This window comes from Oncorhynchus clarkii, chromosome 23, assembly GCF_045791955.1.
Source record: "Oncorhynchus clarkii lewisi isolate Uvic-CL-2024 chromosome 23, UVic_Ocla_1.0, whole genome shotgun sequence".
NCBI classification, from domain to species: domain Eukaryota; kingdom Metazoa; phylum Chordata; class Actinopteri; order Salmoniformes; family Salmonidae; genus Oncorhynchus; species Oncorhynchus clarkii.
Window position 1 is genome coordinate 4,107,142 of NC_092169.1, and position 22,100 is coordinate 4,129,241.

General features: G+C 41.1%; 1 protein-coding gene across 1 annotated transcript in view; it reads right to left on the reverse strand.

The window, feature by feature from the left end:
• LOC139381525 (kinase non-catalytic C-lobe domain-containing protein 1-like) overlaps window positions 1-22,100 on the reverse strand; it is an 87,291-nt gene that overhangs the window by 5,823 nt on the left and 59,368 nt on the right. Inside the window, exons 18-28 of the mRNA XM_071125141.1 lie at window positions 21,140-21,233; window positions 20,942-21,039; window positions 19,771-19,970; window positions 19,290-19,406; window positions 17,801-17,948; window positions 17,398-17,568; window positions 16,837-17,052; window positions 11,658-11,740; window positions 11,309-11,462; window positions 8,734-8,856; window positions 262-321 (exon numbers count right to left, since the gene is read on the reverse strand). Coding sequence (XP_070981242.1) covers window positions 262-321; window positions 8,734-8,856; window positions 11,309-11,462; window positions 11,658-11,740; window positions 16,837-17,052; window positions 17,398-17,568; window positions 17,801-17,948; window positions 19,290-19,406; window positions 19,771-19,970; window positions 20,942-21,039; window positions 21,140-21,233 — 1,464 coding nt within the window. The remainder of the gene's footprint in view (window positions 1-261; window positions 322-8,733; window positions 8,857-11,308; window positions 11,463-11,657; window positions 11,741-16,836; window positions 17,053-17,397; window positions 17,569-17,800; window positions 17,949-19,289; window positions 19,407-19,770; window positions 19,971-20,941; window positions 21,040-21,139; window positions 21,234-22,100) is intronic.

Consider the following 22,100-nt stretch of genomic DNA (forward strand, 5'->3'; position numbering starts at 1 on the left):
TCTGACTTCAACTGTACATAGCCTCCAGCCGTTCTCAAAAGAGAATACGGTGTGTTGCCTGGCAGCATAATAAAAAAAAGCATATAACAAAATGCTGGCCAGCTGTGAGTGTGTCACAGAATTTCACACACAGATGTGCTGCTTGAAGGTGTTTTTCTTTTGGCATATTTTCCTGAAGCCCCACACGTGTCTCTGGTACAGAAGGCACTCACACACACACACACACACACACACACACACACACACACACACACGCCTTACCTGCACGGCTCGCAGCTCCTCTAGGACCTCACACACCTTGGTAGACAGATGTTTCCAAGCCTATCAGCAAGAGAGGAGGTGTTTAATTTAGCAAGAACCAATACATCTGTCTCACGCTTACGGAAGCTTTACTCCCGTTAAGAGTATTTTTGTATCAATTTGGTGCAACTTTCACAAGCACGTGGTACATTTTCACAGCTCTTAGTACACAACTCAAAATAGATCATCAAAAATGCAGTTGTTTCAAAGCACATTTTTAACCCTTGTGTGGTGTTCATGTTTTTGTTATTCATCCAATGTTTGCGGGTCTGATGGACCCACAACATTATTGGGTTTTTAAAACAATACAGCCATAACAATGTATGTAAAAATACCAAACATATTTTTGCGTGGATTCCGCGAGTGCTAGCTGGCTGTACTACAGACACCTGTTGTCATCCTGGGAAAGACTCATCTTTTCGTAAAACAACTGGTTGCAGTAAAGAGCCAAACTGGATACTAAGGAGATCCTGAGGGAAATCGTTGAGTACCAACAGCTTTACGCTATGGAGGAACAACATACTTCATCATGGAAAGATCTGACTACCTCACAAAATAACTTTAACCCAACAAAAAAAAGAAAAACAAATTAATCTACAGACACGGACAATTTACTTACCGTTGAAGTAGAGGCTAGTGCTCTGGCTGGAATACATGCAACACTAGAAAAGTTGTGTGAGGAGGTAGCAGGGCTGAGGGGGAGTTTGGAGTTTAGCCAGAGTGAAATTCTCACACTCCAAGGAGAGAACAAGGCACTCACAGCCAAGGTCAAAATCCACGATTCCAACATGGATTGTCTACTCAGGGAAAACAGGGTGAGGATTCCTGAAGACGCATCCAATAATCCAGAGGGCGCGATCAGAGAATTCATGCCATCTGCCTTGAAACTTCCTATAGAGACTGTAAACAAGGTGGCTTTCCACCGAGTACACAGACTTAGAGCTCAGAGCGACAAGACCAAGGGTCCCCAACTGATCATCACAAAATTTGAACACTACCAACAAAAGTAGCTGATCAAAAGCAGGGTAACAGAGCTAAAATGGACCAAATTCGGTCTCAATGACCAATTTCCAAGGGAGATAAACAAACGTCGTAAGAGACTGTATCCGGTACAGAGGCAACAGAGGGAGAAGGGTAAGCATGCCTTTCTCATTGTGGACAAACTCTTTATAGATGGACAGCTATTCCGAGACAGCTCCATAACACCATGGCTGTACTAAATTCTACAGGGACTTCAGGTTAAGAAAGTATGGGAACTGTAAAAATATCTGAACACTATGAAGTGGATATGAACACACTCATACTCAATTACATGCTCGCTTACACATGGATTTATACATACACACACACCTAATCTTGCCCTATTCTCTCACTCTCTCTCCCTCTCTTCTCTTCCTCTATTGTCGAGAAATGTTTAATAATTTAATATGTTTCTTGTTTGTCTATATTTTTTAAGCATTTGTCTACAAGTTTATATATGTTTACAACAAGCAAGGGGAAGATATCAGAATAGGGGCATTGGGGAATAATAACATATTGTACGGAATACATTTGTACTGTGGTAAAGCCGTCTAAAGTAATGCAAGGCCTCTTTCATGATCATGTGAAACACCAATTGCTATGGAAATGCTGGGATAATGTAATTATCATTCAACTTTGACGGTGATACGATATGGATACAATTATCATCATGAATATTAAGCCTATACGCACTACATGTTACACACATAGACACTCAACCATGCAAATTGGCAGAGTTATTATTTATTTGGACAGCACACATTACTCTTATACAGACATCGTACAAACTCTCACTAAATCACATCCAGTATCATAGAGATCAACCTAATCAGATTTCCTACACACATAATACCTTGTCTCAATTTGCTAACATCTGTGGAACTGGCTCACAGGAAAACAGGCAAGGGAATAAAACAAATATTGCTAGAACCTATTTGTTGAATTCTAAATAGCAGACATTTGAAAGCTCAAATTTTGACCGTCATAATACCTCTGATGGCAGTAACTTTACAAGCACTAATTATGGTCAATTTAGACTGAGAATAGTATCTAGTTAAGGCAAGGGGTGAAATAAGTATAGCCAGTTATAATTGTAACGGATTAGAAGGTTATAAAAAAAGACGATCAGTCTTTACCTGGCTAAAAGAAAAGGAATATAACATTTACTGTATACAGGAAACTCACTCTACATCCTTAGATGAAGTTGTGTGGAAAAAGGAATGAGGTGGTGAAATAATTTTCTATCATGGACAAAGGAACTCAAAAGGTGTGATGATATTAATTAACACAAATGTTGATCTGAATGTGCAAATAGTCAGGAATGATTCGCAAGGAAGGTGGATCTTGTTGAATATGAAAGTGGACGGAAAAGAGATCAATCTATATGGTCCAAATCAGGATGATACACACTTCTTCAACAATATTTACACCAATTTATTAAACTTACAGGCAACAAATGATCAAATCATTATGGTAGGAGACTATAACACAGTGTTAAGTACCTTAATGGACCGTAAAGATAATCACTCTACAAACTATCATCACTGCGCCCTTAAGGAAATCACAAATATTATGGACACATTAGAAATAGTGGATATTTGGAGACTAAAAAACCCTGACCTAGTGAGATATAAATAGAGGAGACTTAATCAAGCTAGTCGTCTTGACTACATTCTTGTCTCTTTCATCAAAGGTTTAAAAAGTTTTAATAGGAGACAAAATGCGATCGGATCATCATCTAATTGGCATTCACATAACTCTTATAGAATTTCCACATGGACCGGGATATTGGAAATTTAATCGAAGTTTACATGAGAACAACTTATTTTTAACAAAGACAAAATCATTTATAACTGAATTTTTCACGTATAATATACAGTTGAAGTCGGAGGTTTACATACAACATAGCCAAATACATTTAAACACAGATTTTCACAATTCTTGACATTTAATCCTAGTAAAAATTCCCTGTCTTAGGTCAGTTAGGATCACCACTTTATTTTAAGAATGTGAAATATCAGAATAATAGTAAAGAGAATTGATTTATTTCAGCTTTTATTTCTTTCATCACATTCCCAGTGGGTCAGAAGTTTACCTACACTCAATTAGTATTTGGTAGCATTGCCTTTAAATTGTTTAACTTGGGTAAAACGTTTCAGGTAGCCTTCCACACGCTGGTGTAACCGAGTCAGGTTTGTAGGCCTCCTTGCTCGCACACGCTTTTTCAGTTCTGCCCGCACATTTTCTATAGGATTGAGGTCAGGGCTTTGTAATGGCCACTCCAATACCTTGACATTGTTGTCCTTAAGCCATTTTGCCACAACTTTGGAAATATGCTTGGGGTCATTGTCAATTTGGAAGACCCATTTGCGACCAAGCTTTAACTTCCTGACTGATGTCTTGAAATGTTGCTTAAATATATCCACATTTTCCAACCTTATGATGCCATCTATTTTGTGAAGTGCACCAGTCCCTCCTCGAGCAAAGCACCCCCACAACATGATGCTGCCACCCCTGTGCTTCACGGTTGGGATGGTGTTCTTCGGCGTGCAAGCCTCCCCCTTTTTCCTCCAAACATAACGATGGTCATTATAGCCAAAAAGTTATATTTTTGTTTTGACAGACCAGAGGACATTTCTCCAAAAAGTATAATCTTTGTCCCCATGTGCAGTTGCAAACCGTAGTCTGGCTTTTTTATGGCGGTTTTGAAGCAGTGGCTTCTTTCTTGCTGAGTAGCCTTTCAGGTTATGTTGATATAGGACTCATTTTACTGTGGATATAGATATTTTTGTTTCCTCCAGCATCTTCACAAGGTCCTTTGTTGTTGTTCTGGGATTGATTTGCACTTTTCACACCAAAGTATGTTCATCTCTAGGAGACAGAACGCATCTCCTTTCTTAGCGGTATGACGGCTGCGTGGTCCCATGGTGTTTATACTTGCGTTCTATTGTTTGTCAGTCTTGGCTGATTTCTTTTGATTTTCCCATGATGTCAAGCAAAGAGGCACTGAGTTTGAAGGTAGTGTCACGGTTTTCTTCCTCCTCTTCCTCTGAAGAGGTGAAACAGGGATCGGACCAATACACAGCGTGGTAAGTGTCCATGGTTTTAATAGGAAAACTCAAACATGAACACAACTACAAAACAAGGAACATGAAAACCCGAAACAGTCCCGTGTGGCACAAACACTGACACAGGAAACAATCACCCACAAAATACCCAAAGAATATGGCTGACTAAATATGGTTCCCAATCAGAGACAACAATAAACACCTGCCTCTGATTGAGAACCAATCTAGGCAACCATAGACTTACCTAGACACCTAAACTGAACACAACACCACGAATCTACAAAAAACCCTAGACAACACAAAACACATAAATGACCCATATCACACCCTGGCCTAACCAAAATAATAAAGAAAACAAAGATAAATAAAGAACTAAATAAAGAAAACTAAGGCCAGGGCGTGACAGGTAGGCCTTGAAATACATCCACAGGTACACCTCCAATTGACTCAAATTATGTCAATTAGCCTCTCAGAAGCTTCTAAAGCCATGACATCATTTTCTGGAATTTTCCAAGCTGTTTAAAGGCAAAGTCAACTTAGTGTATGTAAACTTCGGACCCACTGAAATTGTGATACAGTGAATTATAAGGCAAATAATCTGTCTGTAAACAATTGTTGGAAAAATTACCTGTGTCATGCACAAAGTAGATGTCCTAACCGACTTGCCAAAACTATAGTTTGTTAAAAAAAAATAATTGTGGAGTGGTTGAAAAACTAGTTTTAGTGACTCCAACCTAAGTGTATGTACACCACCACAGTCAGAGGCTGGCACTAAGACAGCATTGAATGAGTTGTATTCCGCCATAAGCAAACAAGAAAATGCTCACCCAGAGGCGGTGCTCCAAGAAGCCAGAGACTTTAATGCAGGGAAACTTAAATTCGTTGTACCACATTTCTATCAGCATGTTAAATGTGCAACCAGAGGGGAAAAAAATCTCTGGACCATCTTTACTCCACATACAGAGATGCATACAAAGTTCTCCCTCGCACTCCATTTAGCAAATCTGACCATAATTCTATCCTCCTGATTCCTGCTAACAAGCACAAATTAAAGCAGGAAGCACCAGTGACTAGATCAATAAAAAAATGGTCAGATGAAGCAGATGCTAAGCTACAGGACTGTTTTGCTAGCACAGACTGGAATATGTTCCGGGATTCCTCCGATGGCACTGAGGAGCACACCACATCAGTCATTGGCTTCATCAATAAGTGCATCGATGATGTCGTCCCCACAGTGACCGCATGTACATACCCCAACCTGAAGCCATGTATTACAGGCAACATCTGCACTAAGCAAAAGGCTAGAGCTGCCGCTTTCAAGGAGCGGGATTAGAACCCGGAAGCTTATAAGAAATCCCGCTATGCCCTCCGACAACCATCAAACAGGCAAAGCATCAATACAGGACTATGACCAAATGGTACTACACCGGCTCTGATGCTCATCGGATGTGGCAGTGCTTGCAAACCATTACAGACTACAAAGGGAAGCACAGCCGAGAGCTGCCCAGTGACAAGAGCCTACCAGCCGAGCTAAACTACTTCTATGCTTGATTCAAGGCAAAGAACACTGAAACATGCATGAGAGCACCAGCTGTTCCAGAAGACTGTGTGATCACGCTTACTGATGGCCGATGTGAGTAAGACCATTAAATAGGTCAACATTCACAAGGCCGCAGGGCCAGACGGATTACCAGGACGTGTACTGCGAACATGCGTTGACCAACTGGAAAGTGTCTTCACTGACATTTTCAACTTCTCCCTGTCCGAGTCTGTAATACCAACATGTTTTAAGCAGACCCCCATAGTGCCTGTGCCCAAGAACACTAAGGTAACCTGCCTAAATGACTACCGACGCATAGCACTCATGTCTGTAGCCATGAAGTGCTTTGAAAGGCTGGTCATGGCTCACATCAACACCATTATCCCAGAAATCCTAGACCACTCCAATTTGCATACCGCCCCAACAGATCCACAGATGGTGCTCTTTCCCACCTGGACAAAAGGAAAACCTATGTGAGAATGCTTTTCATTGACTACAGCTCAGCGTTCAACACCATAGTGCCCTCAAAGCTCATCAATAAGCTAAGGACGCTGGGACTAAACATCTCCCTCTGCAACTGGATCCTGGATTTCCTGACGGGCCGCCCCCAGGTGGTAAGGGTAGGTAACAACACATCCGCCACACTCATCCTCAAAACAGGGGCCCCTCAGGGGTACATGCTCAGTCCCCTCCTGGACTCCCTGTTCACTCATTACTGCACGGCCAGGCATGATTCCAACACCATCATTAAGTTTCCCAATGACAAAACAGTGGAAGACCTGATCACTGACAACGACGAGACAGCCTATAGGGAGGAGGTCAGACACCTGGCCGTGTGGTGCCAAGACAACAACCTCTCCCTCAACGTGATCAAGACAAAGGAGATGATTGTGGACTACAGGAAAAAGAGGACCAAGCATGCCCCCATTCTCATCAACGGGGCTGCAGTGGAGCAGGTTGAGAGCTTCAAGTTCCTTGGTGTCCACAGCACCAACAAACTAACATGGTCCAAACACACCAAGACATTTGTGAAGTGGGCACGACAAAACCTATTCCCCCTCAGGAGACTGAAAAGATTTGCCATGGGTCCTCAGATCCTCAAAAGGTTCTACAGCTGCACCATCGAGAGCATCCTGACGGGTTGCATCACTGTCTGGTATTGCAACTGCTTGGCCTCTGACCGCAAGGCACTACAGAGGTTGTGCGACCGGCCCAGTACATCACTGGGGCCAAGCTTCCTGCCATCCAGGACTTCTATGCCAGGCAGTATCAGAGGAAAAAATCTAATTGTCAAAGACTCCAAGCCACCCTAGTCATAGACTGTTCTCTCTGCTATCGCATGGCAAGCGGTACCGGAGCACCAAGTCTATGTCCAAGAGGCTTCTAAACAGCTTCTACCTCCAAGCCATAAGACTCCTGTACACCTAATCAAAGTAGTCATAGTCACTTTAAAAACTCTACCTACATGTACATATTACCTCAACTAACCAGTGCCCCCACACATTGACTCTGTACCGCTACCCCGCTGTATATAGTCTCGCTATTGTTATTTTACTATCGCTCTTTAATTATTTTTTACTTTTATTTCTTATTCTTATCCGTATTTTTTAAAACTGCACTGTTGGTTAGGGGCTAATAAGTAAGCATGTCACTGTTAGGTCTACTTGTATTCGGCACACGTGAATAATAAAATTGTATTTAATATTGCCTCGTGAAAACAGTGTAATATACTGGAGTTTACAGTACTGTAGCATACTACATTCAAGGGGCAATTTTGAAACACGTATCTTACATTTTTTGCTATTGATTTAACTGGTTGTTAAAATTACTAAATTGAGAAGATATCATTTAAGTTGTGTTTTGGTGATTAAACCAATCTACTCATTATATTTCACAAGGAACGCACAATGAATAGTTTTTAATGTAAGACTGGCATACTCCTTTAAAAGACCTTCGCTTGAAAAACGAGAAAATAGCAGCAATATTACTTTTGTATATTACGTTTGTCCATTTTGAGACGCCGTAGCCAGTATATACTAATCTCACGAAATAGATGACTCAATATATCTGTCATTAATTTTGACATTTTTGCAGAAGAGATGTTCGTCTCACAATTTTACTAAGATGTTTGGTGCAGTCTCTCGTTGAATTAAAACAAATAATTTATTGAAGAATCCCTACTGTTGACCAATCACTGACAAAGGGGCATAGACTTCGGCTCCGAACTTCTTGTGCCCGAACAGCCCAAAAACCCTTCACCGAATTCCAAAAATAACAGAAATGTGACAATGTCACATAACATCACATAACATGTCACATAACGAGCTATACCAAACTGTTTTGACTGAGAAGCATGCCTTAACAAGTGTTACCAGTTTGGAGTTTTGTACTAATAGTTTAGAAAATTCACCACATACTTGTGAAAATAGTACCAAAGCGATATAAAAAAACCTCTAAGTTCAGTAATGACAAGAACAGGAAGAGTATTATTAGAACATGGACAAACAACAAGAACACATCATTTCAGTTGTTACACTTTATGACAATTCATAAGGTAAGCACCCATTTTTGGTGCTGTTATGTCCCCCGAAATTTGATTTGAACACAAATTCTGATGTTCATCTAACTCAGAAAGGAATCAAATATCCACTGGTTCCCATAACAGCAGCAAAATACATTTCACTTAAGGGCCTAAGAGTATGTTATTTATTTCATGGGTGCTCCCTACATGACTCTGGTCAAAAGTAGTGCACTACAGTATATAGGACATAGGGTGCCATTTCAGATGCAGGCATGCAGACTTACGGGTAATTGCCTGACAAAAACATTCTCCAGACCTCCAAGGACCTGCATGGCCGTGGCGAAGTCTCTCGATTCATAGCAGTGTTTGGCAATTAACAGAAACTTGGTGAGCAAAGCCGCTTGTATCTGCAGCAAGAAAAGAAGAGGAGAGATTCTATGGTCAAGCATTCACACAAATCATTGAAGAAATCAATTAAAACATCATAGAAGTGCATCTGATGGCTATCACGTAATTCGATTTAACGGACAATGACTGACTTTGAAAATAAATGAATATTAGTGTTTTCAAATCAAATCAAATTTTATTAGTCACATGCGCTGAATACAACCTTACAGTGAAATGCTTACTTACGAGCCCCTAACCAACAATGCAGTTAAAAAAAATACAGACAAGAATAAAATATAAAAAAGTAACAAGTAACTAAAAAGCAGCAGTAAAACAACAATAGCGAGACTATATACAGGGGGGTATCGGTCAGTTGAGGTAGTATGTAAATGTAGGTAGGGTTATTGAAGTGACTATGCATAGATGGCAAAAACAGAGAGTAGCAGTGGTGGGGGGAGGCAATGCAAATAGTCTGGGTAGCCATTTGATTAGATGTTCAGGAGTCTTTATGGCTTGGGGGTAGAAGCTGTTGAGAAGCCTCTTGGACCTAGACTTGGTGCTCCGGTACCGCTTGCAGTGCAATAGCAGAGAGAAAAGTATATGGCAAGGGTGGCTGAAGTCTTTGACAATTTTTAGGGCCTTCCTCTGATACCGCCTGGCATAGAGGTCCTGGATGGCAGGAAGCTTGGCCCCAGTGATGTACTGGGCCGTTCGCACAACCTCTGTAGTGCCTTGCGGTCAGAGGCCAAGCAGTTGCAATACCAGGCAGTGATGCAACCAGTCAGGATGCTCTCGATGGTGCAGCTGTAGAACCTTTTGAAGATCTGAGGGCCCATGGCAAATCTTTTCAGTCTCCTGAGGGGGAAAAGGTTTTGCCGTGCCCTCTTCATGACTGTCTTGGTGTGCTTGGACCATGTTAGTTTGTTGGTGATGTGGACACCAAGGAACTTGAAGCTCCCAACTTGCTCCACTGCAGCCCCGTCGATGAGAATGGGGGCGTGCTCTGTCCTCTTTTTTCTTGTAGTCCACAATCATCTCCTTTGTCTTGATCACGTTGAGGGAGAGGTTGTTGTCCTGGCACCACTCGGCCAGGTGTCTGACCTCCTCCCTATAGGCTGTCTCGTCGTTGTCGTTGATCAAGCCTACCACTGTTGTGCAATAGAGATTGTATCATCTGTGGATCTGTTGGGGCGGTCTGCAATTGGAGTGGGTCTAGGGTTTCTGGGATAATGTTCTTGATGTGAGCCATGACCAGTCTTTCAAAGCACTTCATGGCTACAGACGTGAGTGCTACGGGACGGTAGTCATTTATGCAAGATTTCTTTGTGTTCTTCGGCACAGGCACAGGTGGTCTGCTTAAAACATCTTGGTATTACAGACTCGGACATGGAGAGGTTGAAAATGTCAGTGACGACACTTGCCAGTTGGTCAACGCATGTTCACAGTACATGTCCTGGTAATCCATCTGGCCCTGCGGCCTTGTGAATTTTGACCTATTTAAAGGTCTTACTCACATTGGCTGCGGCGAGAAAGATCACAGTCTTCTTAAACAGCTGGTGCTCTCATGCATGTTTCAGTGATATTTGCCTTGAAGCGAGCATAGAAGTAGTTTAGCTCGTCTGGTAGGCTCGTGTTACTGGGCAGCTCTCGGCTGTGCTTCCCTTTGTAGTCTGTAATGGTTTGCAAGCCCTGCCATATCCAACGAGCACCAGAACCGGTGTATTACGATTCGATCATAGACCTATATTGATGCTTTGCCTGTTTGATGATTCAAAAACAAGGACATTTTTAAGTGACCCCAAACTTTTGAACGGTAGTGTACATACGGTCACTATGGGGACACATCATCGATGCACTTATTGATTGAGCCAATGAATGATGTGGTGTACTCCTCAATGCCACCGGAGGAATCCCGGAACATATTCCATGTCTGTGCTAGCAAAACAGTCCTGTAGCTTAGCATTTGCTTCATCTGACCACTTTTTTATTGATCTAGTCACTGGTGCTTCCTGCTTTAATTCCTCCTTGTGAGCAGGAATCAGGAGGATAGAATTATGGTCAGATTTGCCAAATGGAGGGCGAGGGAGAGCTTTGTATGCGTCTCTGTGTGTGAAGTATCGGTGGTCCAGAGTTTTTTTCGTCTGGTTGCACATTTAACATGCTGATAGAAATGTGGTAAAAACGGATTTAAGTTTCCCTGCATTAAAATCCCCGGCTAGTAGGATTGCCGCCTCTGGGTGAGCGTTTTCTTGTTTGCTTATGGCGGAATACAGCTCATTCAATGCTGTCTTAGTGCCAGCCTCTGACTGTCTTTGTGTGTGTGTGTGTGTGTGTGTGTGTGTGTGTGTGTGTGTGTGTGTGTGTGTGTGTGTGTGTGTGTGTGTGTGTGTTGAATAAATGACATACATATAGATATAGAGATCAAACAGTAATGTCCAACAGAGTTGTATCCCCATTACTAGCAGATCTCACCTTTATCGAATCACAGATGACAATTTCAGCAGAAACCCAGTTGGAGACACTGTCAGCATATCTCAGTAGCTGTTGGAGGTAGCTGTCCTGTGGCATCTCCTCATTAACAAATAAACTGCTGCCCTCTACTGGAGGTATAGAGTGTGACACATGTCTGTGGGATAAGAGAGAGACAATCAGACTCGAGATTGAGCTGTGAATGAACGGTTGATTTTAGGTCAGAGATTGTCAAGGATGCAATGGCTGACTGTCACATAAGTCTCATAATCTAGCAAGTGATGCTTGTTTCAGATTATGCATTCTGGTATATGTCACTGAAATATTTGAACCAAAGGGAACATTTACTCACTTGGTGACACTAAAAGCTTTGTCCCCGACTCCTTGAGCTCTAGAGTTGAGGAAATTATTGGGGTGACAGCCTTGAAACATTTCCTGCATTTAAAAAAAACAAGAGCTTATGTTTCACATTTATATATACAGTTGAAGTCAGAAGTTTACATACACTTAAGTTGGAGTCATTAAAACTTGTTTTTCAACCACTCCACAAATTTCTTGTTAACAAACTATAGTTTTGGCAAGTCGGTTAGGACATCTACTTCGTGCATGACACAAGTTATTTTTACAATTGTTGACAGACAGATTATTTCACTTATAATTCACTGTATCACAATTCCAGTGAGTCAGAAGTTTACATACACTAAGTTGACTGTGCCTTTAAACAGCTTGGAAAATTCCAGAAAAGTATGTCATGGCTTTAGAAGCTTCTGATAGGCTAGTTGACATCACTTGAGTCAATTGGAGGTGTACCTGTGGATGTATTTCAAGGCCTACCTTCAAACTCAGTGCCTCTTTGCTTGACATCATGGGAAAATCCAAAGAAATCAGAATATTTTTTATTTTATTAGACCTCCACAAGTCTGGTTCATCCTTGGGAGGAATTTCCAAACACCTGAAGGTACCACATTCATCTGTACAAACAATAGTACGCAAGTATAAACACCATGGGACCACACAGAGTTCATACCGCTCAGTTCATACTGCCCTCCCAAGCAAAAAGGCAGTAACTGCTCATAGAGTGGAACTGAGAAAAATGTCTTCAAAGTTTTTTAATTGTCCAGCCAAATTAATTCTAGGGAGATCATTGGAGATGTAATGATCTGTTGCCTTACTATAAGTACATTTATTTTATTCATGTTGACCCTGATCTCTGACATGAACTTTGACCCTTAAACGGCAGTTCCTGCCTTCTTCCTTGGCATGATATGTTATACATTTTCCTGCCATTTTCATTTTTTAGTTTACTATACTTCTTATTTATGCTATTAATACAAGAGCAGTGTATTTAATGACAGTGTAACAGAGTTGAAACTGCATCCTTTGTGTGTCTTCCACTAAGATACCAGTTGCATTTACATAGAGATGTAGGTTCTGCGTCAGTCACATTACATACTGTGTGTGACAAGTAGCCCATGTCTTGTTATAAGAATAAATGTGAAAAGCAGCACTGAAATTGTTTGAATTACATGAAATGATTACCTGTCTTGTAATATATAATGATGGAGCATAATAGAAGTATGACGTAGGGTAATACAAAATATAAAAAATGACCATGAGATTGCTAATAAACATTTTTAAAACATATTTACATGTTCATATTCATAAGAGTACCCAAATGACATTTAGCTAAAATTGATAAAATGCTGAGTAGTTACATTTCATTTTTAAGTAAAACTTCTTCAGTGCTCCTCCATATCACTCCTCATCCTTAGCAAAGTTGTTCACAGCCAAGGCATTCCAGAACTGCCTTCGATTTGCAGGCGTCAGAGGACACAGCTTGGTGATGATGTCCATCTTCTTGGACTCTTCTATCCTTCTATCATGTGTACGTAGTGTCGAGGGTGTCTCTAGAGTGACTTGATAAAGTCGAGCTCTGTGAAGCCCTTTTCTTCATGGGAGACTTTGTAGAAGAGGCTCTTGGATCCACGCCTCAACTGGATTTCAGCCATCTCTGCCAGCTTTGGTGCTACATACATCTTGGTGCTACATAAGATGAAGTAATCTCCTCTGCCTTCCGACCAGCTGTTCCTTCACACCATACCACTGAGATTGTTTTCTTCTTCATTTGAGACTTCTTTCCAATGGTGGTGAATGTCTCGCGATAGGCAACGATTCTTCTTGTGAACAATGGTATTTTCACACCTTTCATGCGAGGGAGCATGATGACTTTTTGCATATCAACGCTCCTCACAGACCAGTCCTCAGGCCAATCTTTCTGGGCATAAGCCTGGTAATGGCTTCTGCTCTGCCCTGCAGACTTCTTATGTTCCTCATATGTCCTACATTGCATGTAGTCAGGGTTGGGGATGGTGAATTCAGGTTCTGCATGGCTGTTGTCTTGGCAGGCTTGGGTTTCCATGGCCTCATTCTCCCTGTGCCCCATCTTCAGATGATGACCCTACAACAAACAGAGCTTGCACTCCTCTTCACCAAGCTTCACAAAGCTGATGTTCCTAACCGCAGCTGGCATCTTTGTTCTTCTCCTTGTAGTCATTATGCATGAACCGAATATTGACAATATGGGGCATGCTCTCGTCTGTAGTGGCTGATTTGGGGATGGTCAGAGACCACCCACTGGTTCTCTATTTCTTCAAATAGTGTTGACACTGTGACTTCAGTTAAACGGGGTCGATCAGGAATATTTGTTGGAATTTGGCCAGGGACATGCATCCCAATGATTCTATTCTGTCATGGATGATAATAATTAATACTGACATTTTGTGGTGTGCAAACATATGATCATAATCAATTTCAGTTATTCTACAATATAGGATATAATCAATGTTGATTTTATCTTGTGCAAACATCATCATAATAATTTTCACTGTCATAACTCAGTTCATCTATTAATTTCATAACTAATCCCAAAAAGGCTCTTAAATTTTCATTTTTGTTTACAAATACAAAATAATTACATGGATGGACATTAACAGGAATAAAACCTAGTATTGACGTGGGTGTACTGTCCTAATATACCCTCACATGGCAACTTTGATCCACATGGATACTAATCATCTAGACCACAGGGATTGGTGGAAGTCATGCAAAACTGTTTATTCTGCATTCATGTAATGATGGCACTGAAGCAGACACATTGAGCACACATTTGGCATGTCAAAGCTTGTACTAATTACATATGCCACCAACAAAGGTGGTGGATACAATTTGGTATTTTAACTTTCAGTTGGGACAGTCACGCAATACTGGAATATAAAAAAAGAACCAGAAACCCTGAACATGTGAGTAGATATAGAATTAATGAGCTAGCAATTCTGTGTGCGCTCATCCGGAAAATGAGTGTGCGTGGCATTTGACAATTCAGTATGGGATGCACGTCCAACTGACCGTCAGCTGCTAAGAAGTCATGTGTGTGGTGTAACGTTACAGATTCAAATAACCCATGGAATGTCAGAATACAACTAGGGATTATATTAATTTGTCTCTTATGGGACCATGTAGCACAAATCTATTGCTTCATGCTAATGCTAGCTAGGTAGATTTTGATGTTTTGGTAGGGGCACGTCAGTTTTAGCTAGGTGGCTGTCACTGGCTAGAAATCGTGTGCATGGTGTATTCAAAGAAACCATCAGATGAAATTTCAGAATATAATTAATTCTATGGCTAATAGATTGAAGTTAGTATCAATTGCAGATCTCCTCTCGTGAGAGCAGGTAGCATTGTTAGTCTATGCTCGCTAGCTAGTTAGATAGCTTGCTAGCTAGCTAATTAATTTTGATCTGAGATCTACTTGGCTAGCTAGTTCTTACCAGTGTCTGGATGTTGGCATTTCAGAGCAAGTTCAACCATCATTTCCCCCCGGGAATGCTGTGCCATGGTGTTGTATACCTAGATTAGCATTGTATGTGTGTGTGTAGCTGTCAGTCAGTGTCATACAGGTTCGATTGCATCACTATCAGAATAAAATTATATGAAACCAAGGTAAAACGCAGTAACTGCAGCCAAGGGGAGGTTGAAAACAAGCTAAAAGGCAGTTACTGCCACTTACCTTGGTTTCACAGTAACTTTTTGCAGATACTGCTAATACGACCCCCATTCTCTCCAAAACACAATACGAGGCAGGATACTTGTCCACATGATTAAGCATGCATTTAATGTAACAAAAATTACATTAACTCATTTTCGACCAAATGAGCAGTTACTGCCTTTTTGCTTGGGAGGGCAGTAAAGATTAACGTACTTTGGTGCAAAAAGTGCAAATCAATCCCAGAACAACAGCAAATGACCTTGTGAAGATGCTGGAGGAAACAGATACAAAAGTATCCACAGTAAAACGAGTCCTATTTCGACATAACCTGAAAGGCCGCTCAGCAAGGAAGAAGCCGCCGCTCAGCAAGGAAGAAGCCACCGCTCCAAAACTGCCATAAAAAGCCAGACTACGGTTTGCAACTGCACATTGGGACAAAGATTGTACTTTTTGGACAAAAATAGAACTGTTTGGCCATAATGACTTCGTTATGACATCGTTATGTTAGGAGGAAAAAGGGGGAGGCTTGCAAGCTGAAGAACACCATACCAACCATGAAGCACGAGGGTGGCAGCATCATGTTGTGGTGGTGCTTTGCTGCAGGAGGGACTGGTGCACTTCACAAAATAGATGGCATCATGAGGCAGGAAAATTATGTGGATATATTGAAGCAGCATCTGAAGACATCAGTCAGGAAGTTAAAGCTTGGTCGCAAATGGGTCTTCCAAATGGACAATGACCCCAAGCATACTTCCAAAGTTGTGGCAAAATGGCTTAAGGACAACAAAGTCAAGGTATTGGAGTGGCCATCACAAAGCCCTGACCTCAATTCTATAGAACATTTGTGGGCAGAACTGAAAATGCGTGTGCGAGTAAGGAGGCCTACAAACCTGACTCAGTTACACCAGCTCTGTCAAGAGGAATGGGCCAAAATTCACCCAACTTATTGTGGGAAGCTTGTGGAAGGCTACTTGAAACGTTTTACTCAAGTTAAACAATTTAAAGGCAATGCTACCAAATACTAATTGAGTGTATGTGAACTTCTGACCCACTGGGAATGTGATGAAATAAATAAAATCTGAAATAAATCATTCTCTCTACTATTATTCTGACATTTCTTAAAATAAAGTGGTGATCCTAACTGACCTAAGACAGGGAATTTTTACTAGGATTAAATGTCAGGAATTGAGTTTAAATGTATTTGGCTAAGGTGTATGTAAACTTCCACCTTCAACTGTAGGTCTGTGAATTTGTTTTCAGTTCATAAAGTAGTGATTTGTCTCCCCCCAAGTGTCTATGAATAACAATGTGTTTGTTAGTGAGTGTGAATGCATGAGAGAGGGAGAAATTGTGCAAGTCTGTTTATCTGTTGCTGCAGGATGATTTGGTGGGCTGTGTATGCGTGTGCATGTCAATGTGTGTGTGTGTGTGTGTGTGTGTGTGCGCGTGTGTGCATGTCAGTGTGTGTATGCACGTTCATGTTTACCTGCTGCAGTAGAGTGAGTTGCTGTGCCGTGTGTTGGGCGCTGTGTTCACTCTGACTAAAAGGGTGTCTTTCCTCGCTTCTGAGGCAGGCACTGGAGATGTCATCCATAAGGGAGGTGTAGCAGGGCCGCGGCAGGGCTGCTGCTAATGAGTAGGCCTGGTCTTTGGTCTGGGTTGCCTGGGGCTCCACCACCCTGGATATTTTCCACTGGAAACTCTACAGAGATAAATCAACTTAGAAAGGTTCCGTCTATGAATACATATCCTGAACTAAAATATGAACGCAATATGCAACAATTTAAACGATTTCGCTGAGTTACAGTTCATTTAAGGAAATCAGTCAATTGAAATAAATTCAGTAGGCCCTAATCTATGGATGTCACATAACTGGGCAAGGGTGCAGCCATGGTCCCACTCAATCAGAATATATATTAGTGTAAATGGGTTTCTTTTGAGCCAGACAAACTTCCCATACTTTGAACCAATCAGATGATTTTTGGTTCAGGTAAGACAAACAACATCACCAACATAATAGTACACGTATAATAATGCTTATATGGACCTTCTTTCCAGAGTCCTCAACATGTGATTTTCTGCATATGGTATGAGAAGACAATGCATCATCTTCTTCCTGCATGCTGATTGGGCTCCCACAGCTTTGGCTCCACCTCCTCCTGGGAGAGCTCTGAAGAGTGGTCAGAAGCCTCTCTCCTCTGCTGTCTACTGGAGACACCTACATAAGAACCAGACCATTACAAAAACATTGTTTAAGAGTATTGTATTTATAAATACTCTGAAAAATCGACAACAAAAGCAACCACAATGACATCAACAAAAACAACTATACTGCTACAGATTTAGCTGGTCAGTTGAGACATTTATTGAATGATGAATTGACTTGCTTGAGTGATTGGTTTTATCATTCGATTGCTTTATCATTTAATTGATGATTGATCTTTAATTACTTCATTGGTGAGGAAGTTTTCCAGTGTGATCAGCAGGATGGACTTGGGGCTGAAGTCCACCAGTCTGCAGTCAGTCAGCCAGGTTTGCAGCACATCCAGACTCCGATGGTACACCTTAGCACAGTCCCCTGACACATTTGGACCACCTCTGGTAGAAAAAGGATAACCACAAATAACCACATAAATATAATTACTAGACCTGACATTCAAATTTCACAGATTATGAGGTGAAAAATGAAAATTAGCTATATTCGAGCCTAATATATTTAAATCTTTGGCATACTTTTACTCTCTCGGACATAGCTCAGTTGTGGTTTTTGAAAGATTAAAAAAGCTGTCATTTTTACAAAAGAGTAAAATAAATTCAGGACAGTTATTTTTCAGAATTCCTCTGGAAGTTTTGATTTTTGATTTTCATCCAGGGTCACGCCTGATATTTTGAGAACTGATTTGGGCCTGGGTTTGGATTATTCGACATCATTGCATGTTTGGAGACCAACGCTACTGTAGTAAGAAATAAATGTGTGCCTGTAGCCTATCGCTCTCCCTCTCTGTGCTAGACATGAGCCTGCAACTCTCTCTCCAGCTATCCATCCAGCCCAGAACCCAACTTCCTGTAGAGCAGCGTTTCTCAATTAATTCCAAGGGGTGCACATTTTTTGTTCTTATCTATTCCAGACCAGAACCCCATCTAGCTGGCGTCACTATTGTCCGTTTCCGGAGTTAAAACTATGTAGAATAGACTCCCTCCATGTGGGGTTCCCACTAAGAACAAACCAGATGGGATGGCGTATCGCTGCAGAATGTGTGGGGGGGTTAGGGAGGGTTTGGCCGGTAGGGATATACTTGTCTCATCGCGCACCAGCGACTCCTGTGGCGGGCAGGGCACAGTGCACGCTAACCAAGGTCGCCAGGAGCACGGTGTTTCCTCCGACACATTGGTGCGGCTGGCTTCCAGGTTGGATGGGCGCTGTGTTAAGAAGCAGTGCGGCTTGGTTGGGTTGTGTTTCAGAGGACGCATGGCTTTCGACCTTCGTCTCTCCCGAGCCCGTACGGGAGTTGTAGCGATGAGACAAGATAGTAACTACTAATAATTGGATACAACGAAATTGGGGAGGAAAAGGGATGTAAAATAAATTTAAAAAAAGGTAGCTTTCATGCCAATATAATTTTATGTGAACAAAAATGTGATCCTCATTTATACAGGCCCATGTTTACAGTTCTTACTTCACAGTTATAGTCACTTTGTTTTTGTTTTTTTATACAAGTGGCCATTCATTTTCTTATTGTTTCTGACAAATGGCAATTATATTATCTCAATTAACATTTTACCATAGAACCTGAATTACTTGACCAGACATTATAATTCCACAGAATCAAATAATCATAGAAATAGAATGACTAGAACGGACACCATCCAAAGAGCATGAAATTAATTTGTGGTTTATGTCTGTCTGTCTTTTATTTCTGCTACAGTAGCCTTACATACCCTGCTGCTACAGCACTGGTGAATTTTTCCATCAGGAACTGAAGGAGTTCTTGAGGGGTGCAGAAATAGCGGTATGTGTACAGGAACTGTTGGATGTAGCCCTCCAATAGAGCATTTCTGTCAAAGGAGATAGAACACAGAGTTTAGTTTGGTATCTGTTGAATGTGATCTCACTACACAACATGTCTAGAAGAATTAGGACAAATCACAATGAAACACATTTGGGCACAAATCTAAATAAACAGAAATGTCTCTTTGTGCCATATGTAGGATATCATGTAAAATGTTCTCAGCAATCATAGGCATGATGGTGGACAGTAAAATGTGGTGCTCAGTTTAATAACACATTGTCCACTAGAGGGACACTATTTAAACCATACGTGCTGATACACTGTTAATCACACTCATGGGTTTAATAGTTCATGTTTTACTGTAACCTAAACGTGTTAATGTAAGCTAATATATAGTGCATTAGTGTTACCTGGCATAGAGGTAGGACATGAGACCCAGGGGTGTGGCGGCCTGCAGGCTGCTCTTCCCTCTCTCTGCCCCAGACAAAGATACCAATCCCAGCACGGCAGGCTCCTCTGAGGGCTGGAGATCCAGAGGGCTCCCTGGACCAGATGCTACCAGGGAGGGGAGGAGGGACATATCCATACCCCACTGATCCACACTCAGAACCTGACCAAACCAACCAGGCAGAGATTCACAATAAAAACAAATGGTTCCATATAGTGCCAAATAAGGGTTATGTGGCTTGCAACCATAGCGGAAAACCTTTTAGTGCTATATGGAACTTTTTTTTAAAGTTCTATAAAGAACCATGCTTATAAGGTTCTAAATGGAACCTGTATGTTGCAGTAAAGAACACTTTCCTAAGGTTCTATAAAAAAAACATTAAAAAAAGTTCTATACTCCGCTATGGTCACAACCCTTTTTGGGGCTGTATAGAATGTGCTACTTTATAAACATTTAATGGAGAATGGTTCTATAAATCTCAAAGGTTCTTTGTAGAACCATACATGTTTTTTTATTCTGGTTTAATAGCCATATTATATTGTTAAAATTCCATAGGTTTTATTATTGTGTTTATTAACAATCTAATGATGGGTCATTCGCTCCCTGATATGTATACTGCTACTACCGTTTTAATAGCTTAAAACAACGTTTTTCTCTACAAAGTAATTCTCTAAAGAGGGGGAATCCTCACTGCAAAACAATAAATAGTGGGGAGAGCAGATCAATCTGGTCCACGTAGATTGTTTCAGTGTGTTTTTTTAATTATTTTTATTTATTTTTGCAGGCCATCTAATAATTTGGCCAGGTAAAAAAAGCATTTAGGCTTTACATTGGAGATTTGCAATTTTTTTATGGTTGTAGGTTGATTTTTAAGCATATTTTGTTTTAACTAAGAGCTGTTGGGGACTCAAATGAGCCGGCTCTTTAACGTGAAGCCGACTCAACGAAAAGACTCGGAATGCCCATCACTAGTTGAATCAGGTGTGCTAGCTATGGAACGGTTGGGGTTCCCTGAGGTAAGAACTGAGAACTAGTAACTTAGTCAACCATTCTCTATTGACACAAGGCCATACATAAGTCTTTCACAAGACACAGGGCCGGATTAAGAAATCATCTGTTCAACCTGTCCGCACCTCAAGATATTTCTTTACACAGTCTAGGAACTCCACTTTGGACCTCAACTCCTCAAACTGGATCTTGAGTTTGGACAGCATCAATCTAGCCTCCGAACCTTCAGAAGAAAAACACATAGAGAAAGAAATGCAATATTTCTATTTATCAACCAATAGTAGACATTGGGAATATAAAAGTGATGAGGGATTGATTTGTACCTTTATTTTTTCTCTCTTGGTGGAGCAGCTTTTGGTAGAAATTCCGGGTCTTTTTCAGATTCTTCATCTCGATCATGCGCTGCTGTTGAAGCTCCTACAAGGAGAAAATGCAATACATAAAATATAAAGTAGAGACCAAGCCATTCAGATCACACAATCTATAAGGCGCCACTCGCCCGCCCACTAGTCATTCGCAAAACATGTCTCTCTTCCTTGCGCACTACGAGAACAGAAATGTGGTGATACATCTCACTCATATACTGTATGACCCAATTCAGGAAACTAGGTGTATGTCGCAAGTCACGACTTCACAGGAGAGCCGTTTGAACATTAAAAAAAAATGTGGTTATCAAAATGTGGGTTTTGGCAGAAATACCTTCTCGAACATGTGAACTTTCATGTGCCTTAATAACAAACATGTATGCCATCTGTAAATATGAATAAAATCATTAAATTACAAGCCTTGTTGGTTTAGCCACTAGCCATGATTGGCTGAGAAAATGAGTGGGCTGGACATGCCGAGAGAGGAGTGCGGATTGGTCTGCCATATAGACGGCTTCTGTCTATTTGAGTTGGTCAGTCTGTGTTGGTAATCTGTCGAATGTACTGTGTAGTGGAGCTGCAAAAGTGATGCTCTCCACTTTCTGGAGGATCAAGTTTTGAAATAAGTGGAATAGAGTATGATAGCTAAAGAGATGGAGAAAACACCTGTCTCCAGATTACATCTTCAAACTAAGGGCAACGTGGCATGGCATTCGTGACAGTGAGACGTATGTAGATGACATATACAGGTAAGATAGTCTATTGTTAGCTAGCTACATTTTCAGATATTACACATTTCTGATTTTGACAGGAAGTGGTTTCATTTGTAGCTAAAGTGTACTGTTAGCTAGCTAGCTAACATTAGCTGTCTGGCTTCCTAGCTGACGCTATTATTTGTATCCTAGAGCAATTTGCTTTT